Below are 27,286 nucleotides of genomic sequence, written 5' to 3' on the forward strand. Positions count from 1 at the left end.
TACTGGGGACCGTGCCCACAACCCACGCATGTGCCCTTGACCGGAATCGAACCTGGGACTCTTCAGTCCAAAGGCTGGCGCTCTATCCACTGAGCCAAACCAGTTACTAGGGCATCTGTGCAATTTTTAAGATAAATTGCCAACAGTTTAAAATTGGGAGATTTGTTATAAAAACCAAGAACTTTAACTTCTGTTGAAAAATAAGACATCTGGAGATCCTAATCCATGTTCTCCAAAGGCAACAACTAGCTGGAGCTTTTAGGCAGGCAGGTTCTCATGCTCAGGTTTGTTTCAGTCATTTTTATTCTACCCCCTAGTTACCTTAGTTGGCTCCTTTGTCTTAGATAGATGGTAGTTGAAACAGGGAGAATAGGGAATGAGGGAATGAGGAAAGAATGCAGCCAAGAATGGATCTTACTAAAAATCAAGAGGTAAAAGAAAGTAGGCACAGTGGTGGTCCTGTGTTCACTGGACTCTTCTACCTCTGGACCCTTTTTTGGGTTTCCCTAATGCTTTACTTGGCTTCTTGTTGCTTCATCAAGAAACTAAATCAGCCGAAACCGGTTTGGCTCAGTGGTAGAGCGTCAGTCTGCGGACTGAAAGGTCCCAGGTTCAATTCCGGTCAGGGGCATGTACGTTGGCTGCGGGCACATCCCCGGTGGGGGATGTGCAAGAGGCAGCTGGTCGATGTTTCTCTCTCATTGACGTTTCTGGCTCTCTATCTCTCTCCCTTCCTCTCTGTAAAAAATCAATAAAATATATTTTTTAAAAAAAAGAAAAGAAAAAAAAAAAAAAGAAACTAAATCATTGTTGATCTTGTACTTGGAATTCCTTTCCATACTTCTTTTATTCTCTTTTCTCTTTTCCAGCAGAAGGTTATTGAAAGCTAGAAATTAAAAATAGCTCTGTTCTCCCCATTCATTTTAGTAAAACTCTTGGATTGCACATCAAGAGTGAATGAGATAGCAAGTCTTGAAGTATTTTGCCAAAATGAATAACTTACCAAAAATATTGGAGAATACTGCTTTGTCACGTAGAATAAAAATGACCTGGAATAATTACTCTTAGTAAGGGCCTATGGGTTGTTTTCTGATATTCTAATCATGACTAACATGTGGATAGCAATTTACAGTATAAAAAGTACTTCTGACATACATAATTCTAAACTCACAGCTCTCTAGTGAGGTAACTATCATCCTCCCCTTTGTGTGATAGTTCTATTTGTATTTACATTGATTCTGGATTCTGTTTACTACATCATTGCAAAGGCCAGCATAAAACACTTGCCAACTATGTTGTCACCAGCAAATCAAGGTTGGAAGGTATTTAAAGAAAACAGGAAAAGCCTGCAGAAAATGCTTTGTCTTAGCAACTTTAGAGTGAGATGTAATAAATGCTGGCTCTAAAGACAATGAACAATTTGGGCAATCTCAGGCCCAATGCCAAGAGGAAAAATGAAATCCTCATTTACTCAATAAAAATTAGTCAGACCTTGCCAACCTTTGACCTTGGAGGGTCTATTTAAAATCATATAATTAAACTAAAACGTGTTTTCAAAGACTTCCTATGATTTTACTTTTCAGTGTTATCTGTTTTCTTTGTTGTGAATCTTAAACTACAGTTTCATCATTTATGTCTCTAAACAATAACCCAAAATTATTGGGTTTTATATTATCCCTTATATAGGAATATATAAACATCTTAAAAGTGGGTAGGGGAAATAAAGGTAAGGATCTGTGGCTATGATGTGAAGAACCTTGAGGAGACTATACTGTATTAGCCTATCTTTGAAATCTACCACAAAGAATGGAATTGAGATCTTCAAGAAGGAACCAGAAACCAAGAAAAGCTTAGGTCCTTGGTTAATGTCTCCTAACCTCTCAATGGGAAGTTATTTATTGGCTCTTCTTCAGCTGGGACCATTACCTAAAAAGAGTAGAAAGATAATAGTAAGGTTTGGAAAAGAAGAGGGACAGAGCCAAGACCGGTTTGGCTCAATGGATAGAGCGTTGGCTTGGGGACTGAAGGGTCCTGGGTTCGATTCCGGTCAAGGGCATGTACCTTGGTTGTGGGCATATCCCCAGTGGGGGGTGTGCAGGAGGCAGCTGATCGATGACTCTCTCTCATCGATGTTTCTAACTCTCTATCTCTCTCCCTTCCTCTCTGTACAAAATCAATAAAATATATTTTAAAAAAAATCTGGAGACTCACACTCCTACTTATAAAAAAGAAGAAGAAGAAGAAGAAGAAGAAGAAGAAGAAGAAGAAGAAGAAGAAGAAGAAGAAGAAGAAGAAGAAGAAGAGGAAGGGGAAGGGGAAGGGGAAGGGGAAGGGGAAGGGGAAGGGGAAGGGGAAGGGGAAGGGGAAGGGGAAGGGGAAGGGGAAGGGGAAGGGGAAGGAGAAGGAGAAGGAGAAGGAGAAGGAGAAGGAGAAGGAGAAGGAGAAGAAGAAGTAACCCCCTTGGGATGATTTATCTCCATGAGGCTTTACCTCCTGTTATTCTTCTAATCTTCCAATAATCAGGGGCACGTGAAGTGCTGCATGTAGGAGTGTGCACACACAGAGACAGACAGTTGCTCTGAACTTGGGATGATGCCTGTGGCTAAAGAGACTTCACCTACCACCAACACTGAATTTTGAAGACATACACACCATTTAGAAATGGAAACTCTTCCACATCCCAACAAACAGTCCCACAGACAGTTTCCTCAGAATAGCAAACAAACACGAAAAGCTGGTTGAACAGACGGTCTGGAGAACCCTGTACTCCAGATTCTTCTTCTCGGAAGACTGCACAGAAAAGGAATCAGGTATAGACACTTGGTTCAGTTCTCCAAAATTTAAAAACATTGTTCCTCCTCAAGAATAGCTGGCCGAACTTTTATTACTCAACAGCTTCATCTTCTAGGGAGAAGACAATCTTGTGTTTTACTTTTAAGGGTGATAGCATATTTTTGAAGGTCTTTTCTTCTACCATAATTATCACATACATTACACAGGTGATCCCTAAGGCTTGTCAGAGTCTGAAGGCAAATGCCCAAGTTGTATTAGGTTGAGAGGCTGTGAAAATGTTGCTCACATACATCATTTCTTCCCTTCCACCATTAAATATTCCATTAGATTTCACTGGGTTTCCCACACTTGTTCCACTTGCATACTGTCCACTCCATTTTTGCCAAATTTACCCATCATTGTGCACTATCTTTGTGATTGTCCTTATGCTCTTATTTACTTCACATTTACTTTTAAATTAAATCACACTTTTCTTATTTTAAGAGAAAACTTTTGGAAGCAGTCTGTGTCCATTGACAGATGAATGGATAGAGAAACACTGTACATATATACAATGGACTAGTATTCCACCATAAAAAAAGAGTGAAACAACATGGACAGATGCTGAGGGCATTATGCTAAGTGAAATAAGTCAGACAGAGGAAGATAAATACCCCACAATCTCTTTCATATGGAACCTAAAAAAAAAAATGAACTAATAGATACAGAAAACAGACTAGTGGGGGATAGAGAGTGTGTAAAATGAGTGAAAGTATACAGGCCATTTACTGCAAGTGTACTGTCAGTGCAAATGGGAAAGACAGCTCACTGAGCTCCGGACACTGCTGCCCAGGCCAGTGTGTATAATCCACAGCTTTGTGCCAGGATTGCAAAAGTGTGGCTTCTGCTTCTATCAGCGGAGAAAAAATAAGCAGATGAGAAAGAAAAGGGTGTGTGGGGGGACTATTACCTGAAATTGTACTGATTTTGGCTTGTTCAAAAACTACTTACCCTTTCAAAGTCACTTTGTGATCATTGACCATACCAGAATAATGAGCATTCTCTGCGGCTGGCTGAAGGGTGAGTCAGGATTCTAAATTCTGGCTGCAGTGCCGGGGAAATGGAAATACCAGTGAAGGAGTACATCATGAGGTCAGCAGTTTCTGAGGGCTGGTCAAAATGCTTTAAAAAACACACACACACACACAAAGTGGCTTTGTGATGCAGTAAAAACATCTAAATGCCCTACCGCCCCCAAATAGGCAAAGGATTTGCTAAAAGCAAATCTAAAAGCTCACAAAGATTTAAAAAAAAAAAAAAAATCTAAAGGCTCAGGGCATCTGTCCTGAAGCAGGAAGAAGTTTTGCTGTTTTGCCTAGCATTCAACATGCCACCATTTAAGCATATTGTGGCATTTAATAGATGCAAAGGAGATGGTACAAAGTGTGGAAGTACAGCAGTCTCCCCAAACTGTGGACAGCTCTGAATGGCATTCCCTGAATAAAACTCCTCTGTCCCTTCATTAACGATCCAAATCCAAGTTTCAGAAATTCTTTATCCCTAAACTTCACATCACTTTGAAAAACAATGATCACCAAAATGTCAGCACAAACAATCTCATATAACTGACAAAGGATTGGTATCCAGAACATAAAAGAAGTCTTTCAATTCAGTAAGAAAAAGGCAATAATCCAATAGAAAAAAAAGTAAGCAAAATTGGCCCATCTTAAAAGAAGAAACTTGAATAGTTTACAAATATATTACCTCACTGGTAATCTGGGAAATGCTAATTGAAAAAATGAGAAAATTAATGAAAATTCATGTTTACACCAAAAAACTGTTCACAAATGTTCATAGTTGTATTTGTAATAGCCCAAAACTGGAAACAGTATGAGTCTTTCCATGAATTATGGTTAAACAAAGTTAGTAAACAGATATACTATTTATGTAAAATTTAATTGTTCATGTATGGTTTGAGATATATATATATATATATATATGTATAATTTTTAATATATATGTATAATTTTTAATATACATATAAAAATAGACCAGAAGGATATAACAATTTTTATATCAGGAGGAAAGAAAAAAAGTGGGACTTGGGATGAAGAGGATTAAAGGGAACATTAGCTGTATCTCTAATATTTGATTTGCCTAAAAGCCATTCTATTGCCAGGTATATAAATTCAAATGTTCTCATTTGTATTTACAATGCATAATTGAAAGATATTTTCCTAGCATAAAAATTCACAGTCTAAAGTTAATGTTTCTTAAATTGAAGACTGAGTACAGCTCACAAGATTGAGAAATTGATTATTGATTCATCCTTTCCAAACACATGACTAATTTATAAACAAAATGTCCATTTGTGTAAATTTCCAAAGAAGAGGGCTGGAGATATAGGGAACAAATGTATAGATTAGATTTTGACTCTCCTTTTCTTACCACCATTCAATTGATTGGATTAATCAGGTTATGAGTATAGCTAACAGTCCCTTGTGATATGTAGGTTAAAAACACCAGCCAAAAAAAGCAACAACAAAAAATCAGTTCTTTTTGGGACTTGTAGGAACTCTGTGCAACTCTATAGGTCTCCTATTTTCATTTAAAATTAGGAGATTAGACTAAATAGTCTGAGATTAGTGAAATATAGTGGCAACCATACTTTGGTAAAAACTGCTATTTGAATTTTAACCCTTCTAGTTTGGCTCCTGCACTTGAATAAACACTGGGGGAGGGGGGGGGCGGGGGGAAGCTATTTACCTTAGCTTTCAGGTGGAGACCTGGAGGCTAAGGCAATTTTCCTGTGCCTGGGACCATAACCTTTGGAGATTAACCACTGAGTTCTGCTTCTGCAAGATAGGGCCACATTCCAATGTCCAGCAGGATGTGGCTGGGAACGACCCTATGGGCTCTCCCCAGTTTTTAGAATATAGTCTTTAGAATTTAGAATTTAGAACAAAGGCCGGGACCGGTTTGGCTCAATGGATAGAGCGTCGGCTTGGGGACTGAAGGGTCCTGGGTTCGATTCCAGTCAAGGGCATGTACCTTGGTTGTGGGCATATCCCAAGTTGGGGGTGTGCAAGAGGCAGCTGATTGATAACTCTCTCTCATCGATGTTTCTGGCTCTCTATCTCTCTCCCTCTCTGTACAAAATCAATAAAATATATTAAAAAAAAGAAAAGAATTTAGAACAAAGGAAAATTCCTATGGTTTGAACTGTTGTAGAGTTCCCGAGTGGTCGACCGGTGCAGTGGGAGGGTTTGGAGAGACTTGCTTTGTTCATTGCGCGATGGGCTTAGGGAGGATATTGCGAAATGGGCTTAGGGAGGATAAATTCAAATTCTAAGCAAGGTTACAGGCAGAGCTTCCTTTTTTTTTTATTAAAGAGCCAGCCCTATGTGCACTTAGTGGTTATCTCGATGCTGGCCTTGAAAACAATTCAGTTCTATCCAATTGAAAAAGTGCACCTGGCATGGTATTGAGATCGTGAGTATATCTGGTCTCTGGCCTACAAGGTCAGACAGCTAAGTTTATCTTCATCATTCTTCAAACGGGCTAAAGCAAACTAAAAAGCAACATTTTATCTAGGAAGAACAGCAGAAAATTCCAAACAACAGTTTATTGCAAAATAGGGGTTCTCCTTCTCAGAACCTTTAAAAAGAACTACCTACCCCTGAAGCAGTGCAGTTGTGAGGAGTCTGCCTGCATGTGGTGCTCTTGCGGCTGTCCTGGACAGATATTTCAATAAATCTTTGCCTTCTTTTTTTAATAAATCATCAGCCTCCGGTGGTCTTATTTTGAACCCAGGGTTCCACCCCACAACAATTAGACTAAATATTCTTCTTGATCTTAGATTCTAATTTACCCAATTATATGGGTTGTCAATTTAATATTGGAAAAACAATTACATTATTTTGTAAATTATGAGAGCTACATGATAAAATTGTACACTTTATCATACTGTCTCAAAGAATAATTTAAGACATCCTGTCAAAATAGAATTTGGAAATGATTTAAACACATTATTTTTCTATTCCTACCTCTTTCAAAGTTTCAATAATGTAGGTGCTTAATAAGAAATTACTTTTTAAGAATGAATGCATCTTCCCAGCTGGAGTTTCTCAGTGGTTAGCATTGGCTCGCTTCAATTCCTATCAAGGACACGTACCTGAGTTGCGGGTTTGATCCCCACCCAGATGAGGGCGCCTGTGGAAGCTAATCAATAGATGTCTCTCTCCCTACTCTCTCCTTCCCTCCCCTTTACTCTCTCTAGGGTGAGGACAAAATAAATAAATAAAAATAAATGGGTAGTTTTCTTTTATGAATGAGTAGTTTTACTTTAAAATTTTAAAAGTATTTGCAAATAAAGTTTTTATCTTACCAGTTAGTTTACAGAAGTAGAGACAGTTTCAATTTGAGGTCACAGAGGGCAAAGCCAACTGATGGAGCGCTAAGTTATTTTTTTTAAGAATAGTTCTCGGGCCAAAACCTGGGCATGTACCCTGACCAGAACCGAACCTGCAATCCTCCAGTTCATAGGTCGAAGCTCAATTGAGCCACATGGATCAGGGTGGAATGCTAAGTTATTAATCAGTGTTTCACATTTTCCTTATCATTAGTTAGCATTCCCTACATATCATTTTAAGGAGTCAAATGGGAAATTGTAGGATTAGGTCTCAGTAACTACTGGGACGCTGGGAGCTTTGTGTTTAAGCACTCTGCCTCTGTTTGAAGCATGTCCTGCCATTTATTTACTCTATTACCTCTAACAGATTACTTAAATCCTCTGGACTTTTTCCTCATGGGGATTTTGTGAAAACATATCAAAAGGTTACAGACTGGCTGGTATAGCTCAGTGGTTGAGCATCAACCTATGAACCAGGACATCATGGTCAGGACACATGCCCAGGTTGTGGGCTTGATCCCCAGTAGGGGGCATGCAGGTGGCAGTTGATCAATGATTCTCTCTCATCATTGATGTTCTATCTTCCTTCCTCTCTGAGATCAATAAAAAATATGTTTAAAAATAAAATAATAAAATAAAGAGGCTATAAACAATGTCTGGCATATAGTAAGTGCTCAACAAGTAATAACAATCATAATGGTTAACACTTTAGTAGATATTACTCTATGCTAGGCACTGTTATAAAACTTTATACTATTAACTATTACTATAACTGATGCCTATTTCAGGATTTAGCTTGGTAAACTATGTTTCTGCTTCAGAAGTGGGCAGGGTAGGTGGAAGCAATTTATTTTCCTTAACCTTAGCTGCAAACATTCCAAGTCACAAAGGCTATTTTCCTGCTGGCTGAGATAAGACATGGAAGGGTTTTAAAGGATATATACCATTTCCTTTCCTTTTATCAGCAGAAGGTAAGGCATATACTATGCAGCTGAGCTCTTTAGCAGAAATTAAGAGTTGGCAAGTATTGCTCTCAACTGGTACTAATTTTAAGAAATCCTGAATCATGCTGAATCATAGCATTTTAGTTGGTCCTCTTAATACTTTCCTATGGCCCTTGTCATCCTACAAGATTACGGGCAAGGTCTGTGACTTAACTAGTCACCTTTGTAATCACTATAGTGTTGAGCACAATAACTGGGTAATACTGAACATGAAGGGAGAAGAGGGATAAAACACATTTATTCCCAGCCAGTTTGGCTCAGTGCATAGAGCGTTGGCCTATGGACTGAAAGGTCCTAGGTTCAATTCCCATCAAGGGCACATGCCTGGGTTGAGGGCTCAACTCCCAGTGTGGGGTGTCCAGGAGGCAGCAGATCAATGATTCTCTCCCATCATTGATGCTTCTCTCTATCTCACTCTTCCTTCCTGTCTGAAATCAATAAAAATATATTTTTTAAAAACCCAAATTTACAGAGGAGGAAAATATAACAGGAACTTTTCTTCAAATACAGTTGGCAGTTTATCTTTTTAGTGGATTGGAGTGTTGTTGTTTTTTTGTTTTTAAACGAGTTTTCTTTTTTAAATTTTTAAATTTTATTTTATTGATTTTTTACAGAGAAGAAAGGAGAGGGATAGAGAGTTAGAAACGTCGATGAGAGAGATTCATCGATCAACTGCCTCCTGCACAACTCCCACTGGGGTTGTGCCCGCAACCAAGGTACATGCCCTTGACCGGAATTGAACCCGGGACCCCTCAGTCCACAGGCTGACGCTCTATCCATTGAGCCAAACCGGTTTCGGCTTTTTTTCTTCTTTATTTTTAAACGTCTCTGTGAATAAGTGTACCCAAAGACATATCCAGGCAGCATGAGTAAATGGAGTTAAATTTCATCGTATCTTCTCTGGAGATAGTCAGACTTCCTCATGATCAGTTTGGTTCTAATAATAATAATCATTATGGGGAAAAAAAAGTCATTAAGGCCCCAGCTGGTTTGGCTCAGTGGATAGAGCGTTTGTCTGTGAACTGAAGGGTCCCAGGTTCAATTCCGGTCAAGGGCACATGCCTGGGTTGTGGCCTCTAATGGGGACTTGCAGGAGGCAGCCGATCTATGATTCTCTCTCATCGTGGATGTTTCTGTCTCTCTCTCCTTCTTCCTTCCTCTCTGAAACCAATAAAATATTTAAAAATAATAATAATAGTCATTATGGAAAGCTGGATGGCAGGTAGAGAAGAGCCATCTGCTATTACTACTCCCAAAGCCAAGCAGCAGAGATTACATTTCCATTCCTTCTACTTAAAGCTTTTAAATCCTATAGAACACTATTTCACAGTCACCCTCATTAAATATATATATTAGGAACATTCATTCCTGAATGGCAAACATTTTATGTAGCGCTATGGTTGGAATTGTAAACAAAAATTAAGCCAGGAAATATTGTGTTTCTTGAGACAATTTTAACTTGTTTTCCTAGTATGGCATGGATGCACCCAAGGTGGACTCCCTACCTAGCCTCTTGCACTTGTTAAAATCAAAGGCAGAGACCAACGTTGAAGATTCCCTGAGCAGATAAAACCAGTTTAGTCATTGATTTAGCTTAATTACCAATCACTGCAAAAACACTACTTTCTCACTGCATGAGCTGCTTTGTAATGGTAAACCCCTGCAGCTCATTTGAGTGCTCCTAGTCTATAAACTGTCTTTTTGGTAATGTGCACCATAAATTTTTACCAATTACTACTTCAGTGACTCTTTGGTTTTGTTTTGGTTATTTCTGAATCTTTGACGCATTACACTAACTCACTTTGGAAAGCACTACTAAAATGTCTGCAATTATACTATTCCTTATCTCAAGATATTATAAACATTAGTCAGAGAGGGGAAGTCTATAAAGCTATGTAAATTAAATCGATGTTTCTAGCTCTCTCTTTCTCTCTGTAAAAAATAAATTATATATATATATATATATATATATATATATATATATACTTTATTGATTTTTTACAGAGAGGAAGGGAGGATAGAGAGTTAGAAACATCAATGAGAGAGAGACATCAATCAGCTGCCTCCTGCACACCTCTTACTGGGGATGTGCCCACATCCAAGGTACATGCCCTTGACTAAATCGAACTCGGGACCTTTCAGTCCCCAGGCTGATGCTCTATCCACTAAGCCAAACCAGTTTCGGCAATAAAATATATTTTAAAAAAATAAAAAAATAATAAAAGAGCAGAGGTCTTAAGACTTCAACTTAAAACTTTATTTTTTAATTTTTTTTTACAGCAGTTTTTTAGTTTACTATACTGCCAAGAATCTACATATCTGCTTGGTGCATTCAAAAGCAATCACTGAATTTTTCAATACAAAGAAAGGAAAATATATACTTATGCCAAAGTTAATGCGTGTAAACAGTCAACAGAGCTGATATTACAAAGGAAGTTAGAGATTTGTTTTGGGATGGTAGATTTGTTGTGGAAGATATATGAAAACTATCACCATTGAAAGGGCCACTGACAAAGTTCTGAGATTAGCCTTGGATTTCCACAGTCTCTACGGAGAAGAAACTCTGCCTAAGAACAGGATGTTAGTTGAGGGATTGTGTCGAATTAAAAAAATAAATGGATGGTCAGCCATAAAATTTTCCTCTGGCATAAGCATGCAGAAGGTGGCAGCTGCTGCCTCTGTGCCCTCCTCATCTACTTCCACAAAAGACTTGTGGACAATTTTTGATATAAAAAGATCTCTGGCTTTTGACATGCCAGACAGATCAGCCTTGCTAGTAAAGAGATCCTCTATACCCAGGCTGGCCAGGTGAAAGTTGAGGTTGTAGCTCTCTTCCAGCTTGAACCTGGGCAGGTGGACGTTGACATCAAAGGAAGTCAGATTCTCAGGTTTGGTCCACTCATGCAGTTTTTCTAAGGTCAATTGATCTTCGATCTTCTTCAGACCCTCCTCCTCGATGTCATCTGGCAGCAGGATGATCATGCTGAGCTCACCCTCATAAGGCAGCTCCAGCACCCGGCACTTAAGGTCCTGAATGTAGCCAAATGGGAATTTGCTCTTCTGATACATCATTTTCACTGTTTTTGTCGTTCTCCTATTCAATCTGAAAGGTATATCGATTGTGACCATTTTAACGAATTTTTCCTGCCAGTTTCCTTTGAAATAGACGGCATTAACTAGCACAAGTTTAGTCATATTATCAACCATGCCTACAGCCAACAATTCTGGAATTTTCCCGTCAGTCTGCCCTTTGACCCACTCGTTTATCACCTTTCTTGCATCTTCAGAGACTCGCTGAAAATCTACTCTGCCCAGTTCAGCTCCATACATTTTCTGGGTTGAAGTCAAGAACTCAGGGAGGAACCCACAGTTTTTCTCTCCATATAACCTATTAGCAAGCTTCAGAGTGTAGGGAGCTCCGTGCTTGTAGATATCAGCATTCAGACTCTGAAAACTGGAATGAATCTCCTTAACCCCTTCGAAGTGAAGAGTCTTGGACATCTGTGCTGCGGTGGTGCCTCTGGTCCCCAGAAAGACCATGGCCAGCGCTGAGGAAATGCTCATGGGGGAGAAGAAGAGGTTCCCAGAGGGGTTGGTGTCCTTCAGGATGCGGAAGAGGTCCAATGCGAACTGGGTGTTGGCCAAGCTCAGCTCCCCCTCCATGGTGAGGCAATCCTGACTCCTCTCAGAGCTTGTTTCCAGAGATCTGCAAGGAAGAAGAGTTGTGCTGGCTGATTCCCAAAGGCCAGGGCTGAGAGAGGGGTAGGCAGCTGGCAGATCCCAGCCCTGGGCAGCCCCCACCAGCTCAGGCCCTAAAAATATTTTTTTAAATGAAATCGTCCATTCCCTCTTTATGTTGACAATCTGCTAAATGATTTACAATGACTAAGTAAGCCCTAGTGATTTGAACCTAGTGATTTAATATCTGACCCTTAATATCTATGCTCTTAGCTACTTTACTGCCTCTTCACAGACATGATTTAACAAGTCACACTACCTTAAGATTGGAAGGATTAAATGAGTTAAAACTAGGGTGAAGAATAAGATAGTCAATAAAGGATAAAATGGACATTGCTGGGATATACCAGCCAACAACATGGGTTGCATACTAATCTCAAGCTGCCTTTTAAGTCTGTATGAGACTACAGTAATTGCAGGACCTTCTAAAGTTCAAGAGACTGGAGATGTCACTTCATTGTTGTTTTTTTAAAATATATTTTTATTGATTTCAGAGAGGAAGCAAGGAGAGAAACATCAATGATGAGAATCATCATGGGATGCCTCCTGCATGCCCCACACTGCGGATAGAGCCCATTACCCTGGCATGTGACCTCCTGGTTTGTAGGTTGATGTCAAACCACTGGGAGACACAGGCTGAGCCTTCCTTTCTTTTTCATTACATGAAAATTATGCAAAATTATGCAATTCTTTAGTTTGCATTGAACAACTTAAATTGATGTCATCTTAACAGTATCTATGAACATATATAATGAGTGGCCAGATTATTATGACCTCTGAAAGCAGATATATAGATATTAAAGGCCCGATGCATGAATTCATGCATGGGAGGATCTGGCCAAGCTGGCCAGGGGTTAAGGGACATGGGCGGTTGGCCGGCCTGCCTGCTGGTCAAACTCCTAGTCGAGGGCACAATTTGCATATTAGCCTTTTATTATATAGGATATACACTGAGTGGCCAGATTATTATGCTTTCAGAGATCATAATAACCTGGCCACTCGGTGTATACATGCAATCTCTTTAGGAGAAAACACCAATCTAAAGGCCCATCAATTCTGATTGTGAAAGCATGGGCTAGATGGATCCCCTAGCACTCACTATTCCACCTTTAGGTCGCAGGGGATGATCATAAAGTTTCTAAACCGGGCACAAGGTTTGTTGAAAGTTCGGTTAAGTATCAGCGCCATCCTTTTATCATCTTCACACCTTCCCCAAGGCTGGCGCCTTTCCCTCACCGGCCACTTATTTTGAGGCGGGCATATGGGTCCTATAGGGTGAGAGCAGGCAGTTCTTCCGGGCTCTGCCCGGGTTCACACAAACCCTAAAACACATTTCAGGGCCTGCGGTCTTCAGCCCCAGCCTCTATGACATGACAGACCACTTTCTCCCCCACCCCCCCAATCCCCCCCAAACCGATGTACCAAGAATCGGGGCCTGCCTCTGAAAGCGCGGCCAAGGCAAGGAAGGGTCTAAGGGCCGACCCTCTTTTTCGGAGCCCAAGAAGGGAAAGGCGTTTGTCTTGGTCCCCCGCTCATCACAGATCCGTTCCCTGGCCTCCCTCCTCGCGAGCTGAGGGGGTAGAGATCGCCGAGGGCGGGCCGCACAGGCCTGTCCCCCTCCCCCCGGCCCGGCAGGGCGTGGAATAAGCGAGAAAACCGCGAGAGGGGCCGCTGACTGGAAAGCCGAGAAATACGGGCCGCACCCGCGCGCCCGCGAGAAGAACTGACCGACGAGCGCGGAAGATAACAGCCCCGCACGGCGGCCGCCTCCCGCCCCGAGGCCGGCCTGTCTCCCCGGCGGGAGGCTCTGATTGGCCGCCCGAGCCGTGCGCACTGATTGGCCGCGTGGGCGAGGCGGCGGAGGGCCGTGCGCAGCGGCGTGTGTGGGGCCGTGTGCAGACCGGCGTGTGGCGCAGGCAAGGACCCTCCTGAAAATAAACAGCCGCTGCCTGGCGAGCCGCTCACCTCGGCCTGCCTCTCGTCCTCTGGCGCCGCGGGCCTGCCCTGACGCGGGAAGGTGAGGATCGGGAGCGAGGGGAAGGGGAAAACCGCGCGCGGCGGGCCCGTGTCCGAAGCGGACGGGAAGAGGGCCGGGAGCGGTGAGGCGGCGATGGCGGCCTCACTCGAGAGCCTTTTCCGCTGCTGCGTCAGGCGGGAAACTCGGCTGCCACCGCCGTCTCCGGGCCGAGTTTCCGGCCTCCTGCAGTCGGGGGTACCCTCCCGGCCTCCCTTCCGTCCCGGGAAGCGGGGTCCCCGCGCGTCCTGGCCTCTCTCAGGGCCCAGGCCGCGCCCCAGGCCATAAGCCTTTACGGCGGATGAGGCCTTGGCTCGTGCGCTCTTGGGACTGAGGCTCCGAGACTTCGAGGGTCTCGGAACGCGGGGCGGAGGGGCGTTTTGGCGGGAACTTGCTGAAAGGAGGCCTTGTGGTGGGAAAAGGCCCTCGGCGCGGGTGGAGGGGGATGGGGCTGGGTGCTTAATGCAGGCCATGTGCTGGTGTAATGGGCTGGCGGGCCATGTGCCAAGGGTTCGGGATGGGCCTAGGAAAGGGGCCCTGAAGTTCTTGCGTTTAGGGGGGTAACACTCCGCTGGAAAGGCCTGGACGTCTGGAATTATACTCTCCATACTTGATAGCTTCCCGACTCTTGAATTTTTATTTTTTACTTGTCTCACATTACCATTCGAAAAGGGGCAGTTAAGGCTCGCTTTCATGAATCGACACTATTTTAAGTTAGAAGGCCCTTAAAAAAAAGAAGTCTCGTTATCAAAGGGGAACAAATCGCCAAACCTCCAAAATCCTAGCATCATTTATTGGATTAATTAAACCATGACTGTTTAAAAGTGAGACGTGGTTAATTAGCCATCCTCCCATCTAGATTTTTCCAAATGTGAAAAACCTATTTTAGAAAGGCATCATCGCCCACATTTGGGTTCTCGTTAATTTTATCGTGGGTAAGGATTTTTGCTTGCTGCCACATGTTAACCACGTGGCCTCAGACACTGTGCTTCCAAGGAAGTGACATCTGTTCACGGGGGCAGCGGGGGGTCTTAGGAAAAGAGAACGTGGCCCATTGTGACTTCAGACAGTGTGTAAAAGTCTGTTTTCATTTTTTTGTTTCTTTTAAGGTGAAGAAGGATTAATGACATCGTCTTGCCCCTAAATTTAAAGTTTTTAAAAATCCTTTTTCTTTTTTCCTGTTATATATCCCCGTTTTAGAGAGAAACATAATCAGTTAATTTCTGCCTCACTTTCTCTGTAATCAGTTAAATCAACAGCTTTGTTCCTTTTTTGCTTAAGCACCATAAATTGCAAGTTAGGATTTGAGGGTTTAAAAAAAAATGTATGAAATGAAGTTCTACCTCTTAGCCCCACTCCCAAGCAATTATTTTCAAATACTTCTTTAAAAATCACTGATCATGGCTTAATCAAATACCTACATTGTACATACACAGGTGCATGCTCTTTTTAGCTTGTTGAACCTGATTCTTGCCTACAAGGAGCTCTGTGCTGGAATATAAAAGAAGTAACTTATTAGATCCCAAGAGCTGGAAAAAGAATTTTTCTTTCTAAATTGCAACTCTTGGCAACAGTATTTTTTAAAAAGCTAACCGTATGAGCCAAACCGGTGGAAAATCAAGGGTCAATTATTACACCAGCATTTGAATACCTGGAACAGGCAGAGTGATATATTTTTTAAGATATCATAAATGGTTTTGTAATGTGATTTTATGACTATTTTCATCTTTTAAAATCTAATAATATGTGGTATGTACATGAGAAGGTACCAAATCAGTGCTTACAAGCAATAGAGCCACAATTCAACCTCAGGCGTACCTCATTTTATGGCATGTCACCTTATTCTAGCAGATGTCACGATTTTTACAAATTGAAAACAAGACCTGTTATGGTTGGTTTGGCTCAGTGGATAGAGCATTGCTTTGGCCTGCGGACTGAAGGGTCCCAGGTTAGATTTCTAGTCAAGGGCACATGCCCGGCTTGTGGGCTCGATCCCCAGTGGGGGGCGTGCAGGAGGCAGCCGTTCAATGAGTCTCATAATTGATGTTTTTCTCTCTCCCTTCCTCTCTGAAATCAATAAAAAACAAACATACATATTAAAAGAAAACAAGACCCTCCAGCAAAAAGATTAAAAGATTTATTGCTGTGATCTCAAACCAAACCTACAATGTATATGAGGTGTTCCTGTAATTGGAAATATAGATCTGTTAAACACTTGACCACAAAAGAGATTTGCTTTTGCTTTTTTCCCCCTGCAAGAGTGAGAGGTGTTTTTTTTTTTAAATATTGGCTCCTTTCCTCTTTCTGGCCTCCTGACAGTAAGTGGAGAGCCAGGAGACTGATGCCAAGGCATCTTGGCCTGCTGTGTGGAGAACACTCTTTCTCTACCGTCTCACTTAATAGAACTATTCTGGCAGTGTCAGATGCTGTTGCAGTAAGAATGGAGTAAACACCCTTTTCGTGTTGTAAGTAAAAAGCTTCTGGAATAAAATGAGAGCTTGTGGCCACCAAAATTAAGTTGTAAGCCAGTGGAGTCTGTTAATTAGGAGTATGAGAGTATGTTGCAGTGATTACCTGGTGTCTTTCCATAATTGCAAATTAGAGCATTAATGGGTGAAATCAGGTTGCCGAAAGCCCTGGCTGGGTAGTAGGTTGGTTAGAGCATCATCCCAATGAGCAAGGTTGTGGGTTTGATATCCGGTCAGAGCACATACAAGTATCAACCAATGAATGCATAAATAAGTGGGACAAAAATTAACTTCTCTCTTTTCGAAATCGATAAATTTAAAATTAAAAAAAAATCGGGTTACCAGTCTTTGGGTCCCTGGTTGCACTCTTTAAGTTATACCTTGAAGGTTAAGAAAATCTGTCTTGGCTTAAAATTCAGGAAAGCTGTGTCATTGTATACTATGAATAAACTCATTTATGGCTGTGAATTTTTAAACTAGAGTTTTGAAATACATTTTAAGTATAGAACTATAGAACAGATAACTGCATTAAAATTTAAGTTAACATGTGTTTACAGTTACTTGCTATACAGCAGTAATATGCTGTATAATATTTTTGAAGTAGGGAGTGAATTGTATTCTTATGATAGCATTTTCCCATACTTAATTACCACTTAACCCTAGCAAAGGACTCTGCAGAAGACTTGAAATGCTGACTTGAGAACTTTTTAGTTAAGAAGGCTTTGGGTAAGTCACTTGGTCTCAGATCTCCAGTTTCTTTGTCAATAAAATGGGAGCAAGAGTACATAACTTGTAGGGTTGTGAGGATTATAGATAATATGTTAATTAACCTTTGACTCATAGAAGATATTTAGCTTAAAACCCTTCCGGGTTAACGAGGGGCAGACAGCAGTGTATGTAAATATTAATCAAGGTCATGCAGTAAATGCAATAACCAGGATAAGAACATAGAATTGCTCCCAGTATTGTACTCTGATCTCCATTATTCTGGTCAGAATGCAGGTAATATACAATATAACTTCCCTTTAGTTTATCATCTGTAGTTTGATTTTGCTAATAATTTGAAGTGTTCCAGTTGGAATTTATATGATATCATTAGAGCATAAAAATGAGTGGGTACAAAAAAAAAATTAAAAAAAAAGAGTGGGTACATTCATGGGGCTAAAGCTCTGCTATAGTCTAAATGCAGTTTAGGTCAACAATGTTGGACGAGTCAAGGATAACCCTAAGGTGAATATATATAGCTATTTTAGGAAAATCATAAAAAATTAAAGCTAGCCAGATCCCCCACACACAATTTCCTTTTGCTACTTTTTTTTTTTTTTTTTGTGGAGTGACTCACTCAGCTCATTGTTAGTCTTGGGCATGTACTGTTAAGATTTAAGTAGTTTAAAGTAGTGGCTTTGTTCTTAGAACCAAAAATATGGTTCAATTACTACCGTGTTTCCTCGAAAATAAGACATTCTCCGAAAATAAGACCTACTTACAGGTTTCCTTCTGAGTGAAATATAAGGCATCCCCCAAAAATAAGGCCCCCTGTAGGCTAAACGAGAGATTTGGTCCACTGATTCTGAAAGAAATGGAGTCATAAGAAATTCACCAGGAAATTCAGGAATTGGATTGTTATGATGTTCCAGAAGATGATGACATGATTGTCATTGAATAAATGAGTAAATTCTTGATACTGTAGGATTCACAGCTTGTCTGGTTTGTGTTGACAACTACCGTACCGTATACAGGTAATAAATTTTCTTTATTTTCATTTAATAATAAATGTGTGCCGTATTCTTCTTCATGGAAAAATAAGACATCCCCTGAAAATAAGACCTAGCGCATCTTTGGGAGCAAAAATTAATATAAGACACTCTTATTTTCGGGGAAACAGTAACATTAATGAAGACAGATCAGTATAACCATTTGTGTTTTGATACCAATTCTAGGATTTAAATCTTAAAGCCTAGATGAGTGCAAAATCTGTAAAATAGATCTCTTAGTTTACACTAAGTTAATCTTAGATCTTTTCAAGCAGGATTTTGACTGCCTATAGTACCGTTGCCTGATTGTCCTGTGCTCTTACCATCTTTAGGTGTGGTTTGTGTCATGAAAATTTGACACCCAAAAATGAAAACAGGTAATCTGACAATATGAAGTCATTTATAATTCTCTTTTAAGTTGGGTATAACTGATTAAATCACATTAAGCCCAAGTAACTTAAAAAGTATATTTTTATTGATTTTGAGAGAGGGAGAGAGTGAAACATCAATGATGAGAAAGAATCATTGATCATTGATTGACTGCCTCCTGCACGTCCCCTACTGTGGATCAAGCCCTCAACCTAGGCATATGCCCTTGACTGGAATCGAATCCAGGACCTTTCATTCCACAGGCTGAAGCTCTATCCAGTGAGCCAAACCAGCTAGGGCTATAATTCTCTTCATTCCATTTTTAAAGTAGACTTGATGAAATGGGAGAGTTGAGTATATGCAGAGTTAGCCTGCTCTAAGCCTGCTATATAGTCGTTAGACTGAGTTCTATCTACTTTTAAGCAGTCTAACTTAATTGGGGAAGGAACAGAAAAGAAACTAAGCAGAGGATATAAACCCTTGCAGTTTTTAAAATTTAGAATCTAATAAGCAATAATTCTCATCACAGAACAGTTTTATCATCCTTTTCCAAATAAGTACAGGAGAAGGGGTCAAGTGCCTGAGGTACCAGAGCAAGCAGATCCTTAAGCGGGGTCATATGTTAAACCAGAGTTACCTATGGTCTCCAATTCTTGCTGTGTAAGGATACATTGGTATAGATACTGCTTTGATTTTTAGCAGCAAAAGGAAGAAAATATATGCTATTCTACTGGCTGACAACAGTGAAAATACAGTATTTTATCTTGTAAGTTAGTATGTATTAATAGATGTGTTTTGTAGCATTCTGTAAAATATTACTGAGGAGTGAATTCTTGGAAGAGTCTGGGTGGCAAGTTAGGAGTCCTGGTTTGGCTGCTAACTTTTTATTTAGTAACCTGGAGTGAAAAGTTTCTGTTAACACAGGAGATTTTATTAGATAGTCTGAAATATTCTTGAGTTTAGAGTGGTGGTAGTTTATCTTTAATGGATATCTAATTGAAAAGACATTGTTTCTTTAAACCAGCAATTTTTTAGCTGGTGAATCCTAAGAATTTTTATATTTTTTATTGATTTCAGAGAGGAAAGGAGAGGGAGAGAAACATCAATGATAAGAATCATTGATTGGCTGTCTCCTGCACCCCCTCTATTGGGGGTCGATCCCAAATCCCGGGCATGTGCCCTTGATGGAATTAAACCCTGGACCCCTCAGTCCCCAAGCTGAAGCTCTATCCACTGAGCCAAACAGCTATTCCCTGAGAATTTTTATTTAAATTTTTTAAAATTTTTAAAATATTTTTTTTTATTGAGTTTTTTACAGAGAGGAAGAGAGAGGGATAGAGAGTTAGAAACATCGATGAGAGAGAATCATCGATCAGCTGCCTCTTGCACATCCCCTACTGGGGATGTGCCCGCAACCTGGGACCCTTCAGTCCGTAGGCTGACGCTCTATCCATTGAGCCAAACCGGTTTCGGCTATTCCCTGAGAATTTTTAAAACATGCAGTACATGTGCCATTGGTTGAAAATCGCTGCTTTAAATTGGTACAGTGACTCTTGATAGCAAGAATTTAGGTATTTTATTGGCAGTACTCAGATTGGATTGGGTCTAAACAAGAAACACAATTTGTTTCACTTAGCAAATGACTGTTAGGCCTTTCTCACTCACACACTGCAAAAGCAGTTAAAATATTGAGTTATAACTACTAAAGGTTAACCATGGGTGTTGTGACAATTCAATGATGAATTACTTGGTCTCTGCCCTAAAGGAATGTGATAAAAGGCAAATATAGTAGTGCCATCAGACAGATATTAACAAACTGTCCTGGGTCTTAATAGGAAGGAGAGTTCCAGGCTGGGAGATGTCAGATTTTTTTTATAGAGTTGGCATTTAAGTTGGCCCATGAAGGTTGGAAAAGGTTGTGACAGGTGGAGGGGGCAGAGGCAGGACAGTGCAGCAAAATTCTAGCCAAGAGCCGTCATAGGCCTTGAGAATCACGAAGCCTGAAGTCTCAGTTCTGTCTTTCTTTACTGCCTCTAGTTTTCCTAAGGAATAGCATGAAATTCTTTAAAGACCTCTTGGCTAAGTGCAATTTGTATATGATTAGGATAGGAATCTCTCCCTCCCCCCACCCCCAAGATTTGCAGCATGCCTCTAAACTGGTCACCAACTAGTGGTCCGAGGACCACTGGTGGTCTTGAGGTCTGAAAGGTTGGTGGCTGCTGCTCTAAAACACATTAGGAATCTGTTTAATGTTACTAAGTAAGGAAGATAAATCTATCAACAAGGGGCTGAATGGAAATGTAGACCAACTAATTGGCTGTGATTGAGCCAAAGTGGAGAAGGCAGGTTGTATTTTATTACATTACCTGAGCCCCACTGGGATGTGCCCTACTGATGATAGGTCTTCCGGCTATTAATGAAATTAATATTTTCTTTACCTTTAAGATTTGGTGGGTTTGTTTATTTTTAATATATTTTTATTGGTTTCCGAGAAGGAGGGGGAGAGAGATAGAAACATCAATGACAAGAGAGAATCATTGCTTGACTGCCTCCTGCATGCCCCCTACTGGGGATCAAGCCCACAACCCAGGCGTGTGCCTTTGACCAGGAATCAGGAATCAGACCTGGGACCCTTACGTCCTTGGGCTGGTGCTCTATCCACTGAGCCAAACTGGGTAGGGAGCTAGGGAGCTTTTTCAAAACCTTAATTTACGTGAGAATAAAATTTGTTGATGGTAACACAAACATCTAAAACTACTAGTTTCAATGTGTAAAGTTCTGCCTTTGCCACTGAACTGTGCATGTCTGTTTTGCAAAATAGTTTAATTGCAATCTAATTGGAGAAATACTGCTTTTTCTAAAATTGTAGTTCATAGAGAAATCACATTATGACCAACTTTCAATTAGGAAGTAGGGCAGGAGGAAGTAGAGTGTTTTGTTCATCTGAAAGTGTTATTTTAGCTAATTATCTGCTCTCCAAAATACTACTTTTCCTGTCATTTCTTTTTTCTCAATTCATTCTGGATCTGGATCCCATGAATGAGAAGAAAAGAGTTCATGAAAAATCTACATATAGGTTAATCGGTTCTTGAGTAGCTTAATTTTTAAAAAATATATTTTATTGATTTTGTACAGAGGAAGGGAGAGAGATAGAGAATTAGAAACATTGATGAGAGTCATCGATCAGCTGCCTCTTGCACACCCCCTACTGGGGATATGCCCGCAACCAAAGTACGTGCCCTTGACCCGAGTCGAACCTGGACCCGGAATCGAACCGGGACCCTTCAGTCCCCAAGCCGACGCTCTATCCATTGAGCCAAACCGGTTTCGGCGAGTAACTTAATTTCAATATTTCTGTGTAGAAAACCTAAGGTTTTTTTTTTTTTTTTTTTTCTCTTACCCCCCCATAAACCTAAAATTTTAACTACTGACTTTATTCCACTGATAAAAATCTGATGATTCATTATACCATGTTTTATTTGTACTTCACTATTGTGAAATAAACATTATTTTAAAGCAACAGTCTAAAGGGATTGCTCAAACTATCTTTTCTTTAGTTTTAAACAGTTTTTTAAAAAAATATATATATATATATTTTTATTATTGATGTCAGAGAGGAAGGGAAGAGACGGAGAGAGAGAAACATCAATGATGAGAGAGAATCATTGATCAGCTGCCTCCTTCCTGCACACCTAAACTAGGGATGGAGCCTTCAATCTGTGTATTTGCCTTGATCAGGAATTGAACTGTGACCTTCTGATTCACAGGTTGACTCAACCACCGAGCCACGCCAGCAGGGCCATTTCTTTAGTTTTAAAAATGCATGTTGAATTGTCATGTTTTCTAAAAGAAAATATCTTGTTTAAATATTACATTTTAAAATACTTGGGAAATTTCAAATTGCTTGGATTACCTTGTATAATTAGGTAGTGATTGTTTCTGTGCAAGGAACTCATTGAGAGCAATAGGTAAATGTGCTTATTGGTCTGACTGTAAATTGGAGATTATAAACTGCAGTTCATTTTGTAAACTGCAAAATGAAGAAAATAGGAATAAGGGGAGGATGAAGTACCATTTTTTTTGTGATCATTTTTATGTGGCATTCATTTTTTCATTCTGACTGTTCTTTCAAGTGGAAATTATTACTTTGCATGATTTAGATTGACACCAGTATAAGAAAGCAAATGTAATCTCAAATTTTGCAAAAATACATTTTTAATCTTCACTGGCTGGTTTCTTCTGACCAGAAATGTACATTATGTATCTGAGACAAGTACGAAGATTGCGTGATTTTTTAATAATGACAAGTGGCGAGCGTTGGTAGAAAGATTCCTCTGAAATTTTATGCTGAATCTGATTGCAGAGAGTTAGGATAAGTAGACACTGATTTTAAAAAAAATGACAATGGAACCTTTTGAAACAACATTAGCTTAAATTTTTGGTCACTAGATTTCTCTACAATTTGATGAGTCATTTATGCACCATGTACTGACTTGGTGCTTTTATGTGTTTGGATGATTCCACCATCCTGTCCATTTTAATTGAAACAGTATGTTTTGCTAGGTCATGGTGCTAATTATGCTTGGCTTTGAGAGGGTATTTAAAAAACTTGGTGTGCCATTGCTTGACACTGGAATTAAGGGTAAAATGTTTAGATATGGAAATATGGCAATATAAAGGTTACATTATTTTTAGCTAGTTCCTTTTTTAAAAGACACTATACTAGGAATTTGTCCTGCAACATTCCATTTCTTCCAGGAATAGCCTGTTTATTTTTAGATTGTTATATAAAAAGTATAAAATCCACTTGCTTTGGTAGGAGTTTTGCTTTAAATACAAAATTACAGAAAAATTTGAAAATAGAAAAAATAAAAGTGGTCCCAGTTCTTTAGATGATATCAGCATGTTGGTTTGCTTCTTAGTTGTTTTTCATATGTATATATGTGTATACATATATATACATATATATATATTTCAGAGAAGAAGGGAGAGATAGATACATCAATAATGAGAGCGAATCATTGATCAGCTGCCACCTACAGGCCCCCATCTTTGGGTCAACCTCTCAACCTGGACATGTGCCCTGACTTGGAATCTTGGAAACGAACCGTGAACTCCTGGTTCATAGGTGACTCAACCACTGAGCACATCAACCGGGCTGTTCTAATATTTTTAACATACTGTACCCTCTATAGAGAAAATATATGTCCTGCATTTTATCTGCTCTGAAGACTCAATCAGGTAGTTGCTAAGGTTATGGAGAGAAATTATTTTTCTTTACCTATTCCTCACAGAATCTACACTACAACTTCATTGGTTTGGGTTATTCTAATTTTATTACCAGTAAATGACTTCCATTTGCCCAAAATAAAGTTTACTGGCTTATAATCATGAAGATGTGTCCATTATGTTGGACCTGGAAAGAGGTATTACTAATTGTTTAATGAGTGTTCATTGGTATACTGAAAATTGCATAATCCTATTTTTTTTAACAATAGAGTTTTATTAGAATATATAATGTTTTACTTTATTCGCTTTTAATATATTTCATAATTAGGTGTATAATACCTAAGCATATAGTTGTGTGGTTGTTTTTCTAAGCAATATATTTTGGCTTTCCCCCCAGAATAGTTATCCAAAAACACACTGAAAGGGCAATAAAAGCTAAAAATAATTTCACGTGGTCAAATGTTCTTATTTTTAATATTTTGAAGATCTAAACTGCAGCCATGAGCAGCAATGAGTGCTTCAAGTGTGGACGATCTGGCCACTGGGCCCGCGAATGCCCTACTGGTGGAGGCCGTGGTCGTGGAATGAGAAGCCGTGGCAGAGGTGGTTTTACCTCGGATAGAGGTATTTTTGTCCAATAAAAATTTTTGGAGTACTAGAATATTCATTAGTATCAAGACTGGTCTCATTCGTTAAAATTTTTGTTTTTGTTTGTTTCTACCCAAAATAGGTTTCCAGTTTGTTTCCTCATCTCTCCCAGACATCTGTTACCGCTGTGGTGAGTCTGGTCACCTTGCCAAGGATTGTGATCTTCAGGAGGATGGTAAGTATTTAACACTTCTCATATTCTTTAGAACTTGAAGAGGTGAGCATGCACAATGCATTGGAAAGATTTTCCACTCTTGAGGTTTCCTATTGTATGAGTTAAAACATAACATTTTGTAAAGGTTTTATAGTCTTGGTCTGCTTCTTTTTCTTATTGTTGAAGCCTGCTATAACTGCGGTAGAGGTGGCCACATTGCCAAGGACTGCAAGGAGCCCAAGAGAGAGCGAGAGCAATGCTGCTACAACTGTGGCAAACCAGGCCATCTGGCTCGTGACTGTGACCATGCAGATGAGCAGAAGTGCTATTCTTGTGGAGAATTTGGACATATTCAAAAAGACTGCACCAAAGTGAAGTGCTATAGGTAAGTTAGAATGTTGCTGCTGGAAATGCTCATTGCAGATACTGTTTTAGACATAACATAAATGGAATGACTTTGTGAATAAGTTCAGTGTTTAAAAATAAGAAGGGTAAAAGCTTTGAGATGTACATACCTGTGAAATCTTAGAAGTTATTTTGCATAAAGAAATAACATCTTGGCCTGTTTTTTGGTTTTCATGTTGGTTTATACCTTTTGGTAAAAATTTTAATTTTGTGGCTTTGCTACACAATTGAGTAGCTTTGTCATCTAATTCCTTCTTGATTTTAGATTAGGGGTTAATGATAAGATTTAGTGTCCTGAAAACAAAAATATGTTGATTCACTTGTCATTGCATTTTGTTCTGCAATGACTTTATTTTATGTATTTCAGAGAGGAAGGGAGAAGGAGAGATACAGAAACATCAATTATGAGAGAGAATAGTTTTTTAAAAAATATATATTTTATTGATTTTGTACAGAGAGGAAGGGAGATAGATAGTCAGAAACGTCAATGAGAGAGAGAATATCTTGTTTAAATATTACATTTTAAAATACTTGGGAAATTTCAAATTGCTTGGATTACCTTGTATAATTAGGTAGTGATTGTTTCTGTGCAAGGAACTCATTGAGAGCAATAGGTAAATGTGCTTATTGGTCTGACTGTAAATTGGAGATTATAAACTGCAGTTCATTTTGTAAACTGCAAAATGAAGAAAATAGGAATAAGGGGAGGATGAAGTACCATTTTTTTTGCGATCAGCTGTTTCTTGCACACCCCACACTGGGGATGTGCCCGCAACCAAGGTACATGCCCTTGACCGGAATCGAACCCGGGACCCTTTAGTCCCCAAGCCGATGCTCTGTCCATTGAGCCAAACCGGTTTCGGCGAGAAAATCATTGATCAGCTGCCTCCTGCACGCCCCAAACTGGGTACTGAGTCCACAACCTGGGCATGTGCCCTGACTGGGAATTGAATCCTGACCTCCTAGTTCATAGGTCAACACTCATCCCCTGAGCCACACCAGCCCAGGGTGCAATGACTATTTCTTTAGTACAGTTTTACATTTTCTGAACACCATTGTGAAATTTTTTATTTATTTTAGGTGTGGTGAAACTGGTCATGTAGCCATCAACTGCAGCAAGACAAGTGAAGTCAACTGTTACCGCTGTGGCGAATCAGGGCACCTTGCACGGGAATGCACGATTGAGGCCACAGCTTAATTATTTTCCTTTGTCGCCCCTCCTTTTTCTGATTGATGGTTGTATTATTTTCTCTGAATCCTCTTCACTGGCCAAAGGTTGGCAGATAGAGGCTACTCCCAGGCCAGTGAGCTTTACTTGCCATGTAAAAGGAGGAAAGGGGTGGAAAAAAATCGACTTTCTGCATTTAACTACAAAAAAAGTTTATGTTTAGTTTGGTAGAGGTGTTATGTATAATGCTTTGTTAAAGAACCCCCTTTCCATGCCACTGGTGAATAGGGATTGATGAATGGGAAGAATTGAATCAGACCAGTAAGCCCTTTCTGGGTTTGTTAAATATGTTCCCATGTAGGAGGTAAAAACCAATTTTGGAAGTGTCTGTTAGCTTCCATAAATAACTTTAATTTTAGCATAATGATGGCCTTGGATTGTCTGACCTCAGTAGCTATTAAGTAACATCAAGTAACATCTGTATCAGGCCCTACATAGAACATCCAGTTGAGTGGGAGTAAACAAAATAAAAAGACAAATATGCCTGTTAATGTCTATGGGAGGAAAATCAGAATAAAAGCTTAAATAGGAACAATTTAACAGCATTGATGCTGCATACGCAGATGGTGATGGCAAAGGTTTAGAACACATTTTTTGCAAAGAGTAAATCTAAAACCCAGAGTAAACATCTATGCTTAAAGTAAGCATAATTTGGAGCTATTCAGGAATTGCAGAGAAATGCATTTTCACAGAAATCAAGATGTTATTTTTGTATACTATATCACTTAGACAACTGTGTTTCATTTGATGTAATCAGTTTTTAAAAGTCAGATGGAAAAAGCAACTGAAGTCTTAGAAAATAGAAATGTAATTTTAAACTATCCAATAAAGCTGGAGGAGGAAGGGGAGTTTGACTGAAGTTCTTTTTGTTTCAATTTTCATTGATGTATATAGTACAAAATGCCATATTAAAGAAGGGAATGTGGAGTACTGAAAGCTGACAGTTTGGACTTTTCTTTGTGTATTAACTCAGTCATGTCTTCAGTAATGAAAAAAATATAAACATAGGCTTACCTACCTTGGTGTCCATTTGCAGGGATATAGAGAAGATTTAATTTTCTTTCCTTGCCATTGTAACAGTGCCCTATTTTA

General features: G+C 39.7%; 2 protein-coding genes across 6 annotated transcripts; one reads left to right on the top strand and one right to left on the bottom strand.

Annotated features, from left to right (window-relative positions):
* Positions 1–10,424: 10,424 nt before the first annotated feature.
* On the bottom strand, positions 10,425–13,702 carry LOC311624094 (leukocyte elastase inhibitor-like). Of its 2 annotated transcripts, none has more exons than XM_084886939.1 (2): positions 13,348–13,702; positions 10,425–11,893 (listed from the first exon to the last, which is right to left on the bottom strand). In XM_084886939.1, exon 2 carries the CDS (start codon positions 11,848–11,850, stop codon positions 10,735–10,737), a length of 1,116 nt encoding a protein of 371 aa, XP_084743065.1. In that variant the 5' UTR covers positions 11,851–11,893; positions 13,348–13,702; the 3' UTR covers positions 10,425–10,734. The 2 variants fall into 2 exon arrangements, with proteins under 2 accessions (XP_084743065.1, XP_084743066.1); XM_084886940.1 differs by having other exon boundaries at positions 13,654–13,696.
* On the top strand, positions 13,641–27,130 carry CNBP (CCHC-type zinc finger nucleic acid binding protein). Of its 4 annotated transcripts, none has more exons than XM_084886950.1 (5): positions 13,641–13,942; positions 24,245–24,383; positions 24,490–24,582; positions 24,748–24,946; positions 26,047–27,130. In XM_084886950.1, exons 2-5 carry the CDS (start codon positions 24,260–24,262, stop codon positions 26,162–26,164), a joined length of 534 nt encoding a protein of 177 aa, XP_084743076.1. In that variant the 5' UTR covers positions 13,641–13,942; positions 24,245–24,259; the 3' UTR covers positions 26,165–27,130. The 4 variants fall into 4 exon arrangements, with proteins under 4 accessions (XP_084743076.1, XP_084743075.1, XP_084743078.1 ...); XM_084886949.1 differs by having other exon boundaries at positions 13,782–13,942; positions 24,490–24,580; positions 24,743–24,946; XM_084886952.1 differs by having other exon boundaries at positions 13,782–13,942; positions 24,245–24,362.
* The last annotated feature ends 156 nt before the right edge of the window (positions 27,131–27,286 follow it).

Source organism: Pipistrellus hanaki (genome assembly GCF_964339955.1).
Source record: "Pipistrellus hanaki genome assembly, chromosome: 6".
Classification (NCBI taxonomy): domain Eukaryota; kingdom Metazoa; phylum Chordata; class Mammalia; order Chiroptera; family Vespertilionidae; genus Pipistrellus; species Pipistrellus hanaki.

Bases quoted from the DNA above. Each gene is read 5' to 3' on its own strand.
- CNBP (XM_084886949.1), top strand. From the start codon at position 24,260: ATGAGCAGCAATGAGTGCTTCAAGTGTGGACGATCTGGCCACTGGGCC. The intron at 24,384-24,489 runs GTATTTTTGTCC...TACCCAAAATAG, and splicing joins TGGTTTTACCTCGGATAGAG to GTTTCCAGTTTGTTTCCTCA. The intron at 24,947-26,046 runs GTAAGTTAGAAT...TATTTATTTTAG, and splicing joins ACCAAAGTGAAGTGCTATAG to GTGTGGTGAAACTGGTCATG.
- LOC311624094 (XM_084886939.1), bottom strand. From the start codon at position 11,850: ATGGAGGGGGAGCTGAGCTTGGCCAACACCCAGTTCGCATTGGACCTC.